The sequence below is a fragment of the Empidonax traillii genome, unplaced genomic scaffold, assembly GCF_003031625.1.
Source record: "Empidonax traillii isolate 1590-97213 ecotype Southwest subspecies unplaced genomic scaffold, ASM303162v1 scaffold3:size4013460, whole genome shotgun sequence".
Taxonomy (NCBI): Eukaryota; Metazoa; Chordata; class Aves; order Passeriformes; family Tyrannidae; genus Empidonax; species Empidonax traillii.
This window is the reverse complement of record NW_020955196.1, coordinates 1421861-1427860: the sequence shown is the minus strand read 5'-3', so window position 1 is coordinate 1427860 and position 6000 is coordinate 1421861. Positions and strand designations below refer to the sequence as shown.

Below are 6000 nucleotides of genomic sequence, written 5' to 3'. Positions count from 1 at the left end.
AGTATAATACAAAAAGCCTTCAGACATACATGCCAAATATACGTCCATGGACCTAGGGAACACGGCAGAATGGCACCAAAGGCCAAACTTGAACTTTTGCTTGGACACTAGCTTGTACAAACAGTATTACTTAGAAGGTCACACACTAGCTTTCCTTTCTGCTTCCTGTTCCTGCTGTGTGCCCTGTGGCTTGCTTTGATAATCGGAAAGGATTACTCCACAGGCTGACAGCCATGGCCCAGATGACAGAAACAGAGCAAAAAAGGAGAAGGGTCTGGGCACAGCTATTAAAAGAAATAAAAGGGAAAATAATAATTAAAAAAAATCCCTACCACTGCATGCATGAACAGATTTTGCAAGGTGGGACTATTGCAGGAAGAGCTTATTTGAAGTGTATGAGGCCATCTAGCGAGCTCTGGCATTGTAACAGCTCCGCTTTTCCATGGTACTCTTTGTCCTGCTTGTCCCCAACAGGAGACTTCTCACGCCAGCTGCCAACAAGGTGCACACACAGATTCTTCACTGAGTGGTGAACAGAGGAAAATCTCTGCAGGAGGGGAGAGAGTGACAACAGAAAGGGCATGGCTGATGCCAGGGAGCTTGGAGTGCTGGGTTTCTGTGTGCAGTCAGACATCTAGCTACACTGGCAGTGGAAAGGCGATGTGGTGTGCAAGTTTCCACTGAATCCTGTTCTCAGCTACAGGGCTGGCTGGTGATGGGGGAATGCTCAGCCAGAGGGCACTGCAGCAATTCGTGTGGTGAGAAAACCTTGTGAGGAGCAATGAAGTCTAGGCTGCTCAGTATTATGTGGTATTTTTGCTGACAAACACCTGGTGAGAGGTAAGGAAATGGGAAAGTGATGTGTTAATAATTTCAAGATCTCACTTGTATTTTACATGATGCTGGACTGCTAGTCCTGGAAGGGAAACTCCTGCAGTGCAAAGCCTTACACCTACCACGTCCTGTCACCTTCTTTGCTTTGCCTCTGAGTAGACCAGACTGGTTGCCTGTGGATGAACATATAACCAGCCCCACACTGCCCAGTCACTCCTCGGCATCTCCTGTGAGCCTGGCAGGTTATGAAAGCAACAATAAATGTGGGAATTTTGGTAGCTTTTTGCGGTCACTCAAAGAGCCCTTGAACATACCTGAACCTTTGTGTCCAATTCCAAAACCTACAACCAGTGTTACAGTGTTCTGGTACAAACCATGGTTGCTCTGCCAGGGGTACAGTGCTGAAGAACATGAGCACAGGATGATATTTGAGCATTTTAAGTGCTAGCATGTGACTTCTGTCTCCCTAGTGACATTTTCCACTTTCAGCATAGACACAAGTGTTTATAGTAAGTTTGTCCCGTTGCATTAGAGGCACTTCAGAAAACTGAAACAAAAAAAGTTGGAAGATCCTCATCTAGTGAACATTAGTTTGATCTGATTGAATGCTGGGAGCCAGGTGAGCACACAGTCCACCAGTTTATCTACCTTCAGCTAATAAATGCATTCACTTCCTCATCTCTTGGAAAATTATTTGATCTTCTTGGACCAACCTCAAGGGTGAACTCTTCATGTCCACCAGTCTCTGGAACAGCTATAAATCTGGAGCTTCGTAACTGTAATGAGACTGTCCCACATTTTCCTAAATAGTCATTGAAGCCTTGATCTGCAAATGTTAGGACACCAATTTAGTTTTCAGTGTGTAATTATTAGTCCCAGTGAATATGAGGGTGCATATCTGGAAGCATTTGCTATTTCAGTACGTGTCTGTATGTGTCTACAGAGGCTGTAGACAGGAGAAACAAAACATAGTTAGCTTGCATAGCCTTGCAGCCCACTAAATACAGTATCATCAGTGATATCAGGTCCCAAGCTTTATAACAGCTTTGCAAGAACATTAGGACTTGTCAGGCCTCCTCTGTACATGTCCCCTTTGTCTCCTTTCTGCACATGTCTTTGTAATAGTATGGTGTAGCTACCATTTTCTAACAGCAGTGCCAAGCAGTCTTTCTCTGTAGATGGAAATGTGTATTATCCCACTGTAGTGAATCCTGCAGAGGAAGACAGGCTCAGTGCTCAGAAAGATAGATACAGGGTGCTACAAAGAGGAGGATGGAGTGGAATGATGAGACAGGGCACTGGCTGGCCCTGGAAACCCTATGGCTATGAGTGAATTCACAGCGGTAAGATGAGGATCTAGAGCTGAATAAAACTGCTTTAGGAGCAGCAAAGAGAACAAAGAACAAGTATCAAAAGAAGTATTGCCAGCCGTCCAAGGGAGGTGACTGCCCCTCCCTACCTGGAGTACTGCATCCAGCTCTGGGTCCTCCAGCAGAAGAAGGATGTGGACATGCTGGAGCAAGTCCAGAGGAAGGCCACAAAAATGATCAGTGGGATGGAACACTGCTTCTACGAGAAAAAGATGAGAGCTAGAGCTGTTCAGTTTGGAAAAGAGAAGGCTCTGGGGAGACCTTATAACAGCTTTCCAGTTCCTAAAGGAGGGTTATAAGAAGGATGGCCATAAACTTTTTTTTTTTTTTTAAGTAGACAGGGCAAACTAAAAGAGGGTAGATTTAGTCTAGATATAAGGAAGGTTTTTTTACATTGTGGGTAGAGAGAAACTGGAATATGTTTCCAAGAAAATTTGTGGATGCCTCATAATTCTAAGTGTTCAGGCAGGTCAGACAAGGCTCTGAGCAACCCGATCTAAGTTGAAGATGACACTGCTCACTGCAGGGGGTGTTGGACTACCTTTAAAGGTCCCTTCCAACCCAAACTATTCAGTGATTCCATGATTCTATCTAACATATATAATAAATTTATAGCAAATTTGACATGGAATTACAGACCCATGAAGTAAGACTAAGCTACAAATGGTGTCAAAAACTAAATAAAAATTGCTTCAAGTGGACTCCAATTTGAGGAGAAGAAACCGTCAATGTCTATGTCACATTCTCCTTGGCAAACGGAAGAGACCCTCACAATCAACACAATATTTACCCTGATGAAGAGCTTGAGATGGTGATGACTTGCCATATATCTCCCCAGGATGGATCCAAAGGGGTTGTGGAAGAGTAACTCTAAGAAGAGAGAAAGGGGTTGGTACTAGGAAGGTATAACGGCTATAAATATTATTCTGCACACTTTCAATGAAGCACTGTTCCTTTTCCCCTTCCTATAATGTTTTGACTGATACTAAAACCAATTCAGTTGCTAGATTGGTAAGATTCTGATTACCTTAACAATAAATTCCTGGCTTTGTATAAAAAATCTGCTTATTTTTCCTCTTGACAATTAATTGAGTGCAACTACATCACATTGTAGATGGGAGTTGATGGATGCCTATTTGTTTTGGTTTGGGTTTTTTGGGGGGGGAGTTATTTGTTGGTTTTGGGGTGGGGTGTTGGGCTTTTTTTTTTTTTTTTTGATAATTGGATGGACTTTAGGGAGAATATTCAGAAGAGTCTGTTTTCTAGGGCTAATTTTTCTAATTTGAGGACAGAAATCTTTTTATAGATTCTGTGTTGTTTGAGTAATGCTTCCCTGAATTTTTACTTCCAAAATGACCACAATTTTGTAGCAAGGGAAGGTATTTTGAAATAGCAATTTCAAGTGTTAAAATATAGCATTTCTGCATTAGAAAAAGGTCCATTATTTTTCTGTCTATTGAATTCCGCAGATGATTTTGGTGTACCCTTTTTCATATTTATGGAAAACAATGATTTGGCTTGAATTAAAGTTCTCATTTCCTGCTCTTTACACTGTCTTTAATCCAGGAGGCGTATTATATAGATGTTAGACTTTCAGGTATGCCAACTCATAGCAAAAAGGCTACATCACTCTTTAAAATTACATCACGCTGATATTTCAAAAACCTCAGGCAACTGTGAAGCCATGAGACCACAGATTTCTTATGGAGCTTTTCCTCATTTAGAGATTCACTGTTATATCCTTATAATTATGGTAGGATTTGTTACATGAAAGCAACTTTCTTGTATTGCATGTTAACGAACAGAACACATCTTCTGTAACACTGCCAGTCTTTGGATTATTTCAGTGCAGGACGGATGCACTTTGTTTCTGGACTAAAGAGTGGAAACCATGATATAACAGTAGCATTATTTGTATTTTAAAAAATCTAGATTTTTTTTTCTCAAAAATATTTTCTTCCTCCACCACTTTTTCTTTTTTTTTCTCCCAGAAGGTTTTATTGCTTAAGATCTTCGGTGTGATTTGTCAGTTCCTTAAGAAGGAAAACTTCTCTGCATCTTTACAAGTCTGAATAACCACAGTTCCTGAATATAACTGTCTGGGATACTGTTATCATATACATATGATAATAGCACCCAGTGGATGGACACAAATGAGCATAAAAACCTGGTGGCATGTTTTAGGAATACAGACCTTTCTGGCATTGCTACTGTAATTTCAAAGTAATTTATTTTTATTCTAGACAAAGCTGCCTTCTTAATAGTTTTCTTGCTAGTGTTTATTGTAAGATAAATAAATGCAAGACACCTTGCTATCACACCAGCAACAAAGAAGGCATAAAACATGGGGTTTGGGACCTCATACTTGCACTATCAAACAAACAACCTTTAATATGAATCTGTCTAAAGTTTTCTCCTGCAGTCCATGCATACATCAGCTTTTGCCTGGCAAAGAAGAAGATATCTTCCTTTAAAATATGGTAAAAAGAAAAAGCTCATGGTTTCATTTCTTACTGGTTTACATTCACTGAACTTCTTCCCCTTAAGCATTCCCTTGTGGATACTCAGGAAATATGAAAATATAAATGACTTGATTAATAAATGGCATCTTGCCTAATCTTAGCAAGATGTCAGCTGCCACTGTTCTTTGCCAAATTAAAAGAAGACTCCAAGCCTTCAATCTGCTGCACAGGTGAATAGATATGACAAGATCAGTAGAGCCTTCTCTACTATCCAGCTAGTAGGTCATCCTTATGACTTCTGCTAGTTACAAACCTAAAGCAAGCAACACTTCCACTGACTATTGCATCAGGACAACCTCACCTGGAATAACTTCTCACATGATGCCTTTCACTTGGAAAATACAATGAAAATGGAGATTTCTGCATATGTTGTGCTTCAAGTTCTTGCCTACATCTCCTAGGTTTAAAAACAGCTAGACAAATCATACATTGGTATCCTAGGGAAAGGAGGAGGTTATTAATAGCTCTCATCAAAACTAATCACACAGTCCAAAATATGAACCTTCCAGCTGTAAATGTTATAATAGGGAAGAAGATGTTCCAGATGCGGAGTTGGCCTGTGAGCTGGCAATCTTTGCCTTCTGGATCTTAACTCTCCTGTGGTTACAGACATCTAGGAGACAGCCTCTGGGCTGTGGTGAGTCTAGAGCACTGGAAGTGATGCATAGCAGGCAGAAAGCTCATGGTAAGACACAGACATTAGGAAGAAAGTTACAGCAGGGGTGTGAAATCCTAGCCTACTGCAGGGCTGGTGCATTGCTGGGCCATAGTGATTCCCCAAAGATGGAAGGAAATGTTTATTAATGATAATTTTAAAGGGATACAGTAAATAAAACAAATTCCTAGAGGTCAGCCTAAAGGAGCTCTAATATCTGCTCAGCACATTTCAGTGTAATGTGTGTTAAAATCTAGTTCCTAGTCCACCAGACTTTTATCTTGAATATAGTCACACTATTTTTAAAGGAGGAAATAACCTGGTGTGATTCTTGAGAGCTTTTAGGAAGCACCTTAATACAGTTGATTTTATTTGTGGACTATTCATGTTATCTTGGTTCATCAAAAACATCTTTGATTAAGGAATATGTTTAAAATACATTAAAACCTGGCATAAACCTGTGCTGAAACTCTCACCTGACCTATGGCTATTTGCAGCACACAGTGCTGGTGTGGTCTTTGCCTGCAGACCGGCAGTGGGCTATGTCAGCAGGGCACTCCACTCTCCCTCAGGGATGGAGCAGTAGTGTTTTTCAGTGAGTCTGGATGCTCTGTGCATC

General features: G+C 40.8%; 1 protein-coding gene across 1 annotated transcript in view; it reads right to left on the bottom strand.

The window, feature by feature from the left end:
* Nucleotides 1-382: 382 nt before the first annotated feature.
* The window catches only part of LOC114068478, a 92456-nt gene continuing 86838 nt past the window's right edge, over nt 383-6000 (bottom strand). Inside the window, exons 4-6 of the mRNA XM_027904639.1 lie at nt 2995-3074; nt 2294-2403; nt 383-547 (exon numbers count right to left, since the gene is read on the bottom strand). Of these exons, the coding sequence (XP_027760440.1) occupies nt 383-547; nt 2294-2403; nt 2995-3074 (355 nt within the window). The remainder of the gene's footprint in view (nt 548-2293; nt 2404-2994; nt 3075-6000) is intronic.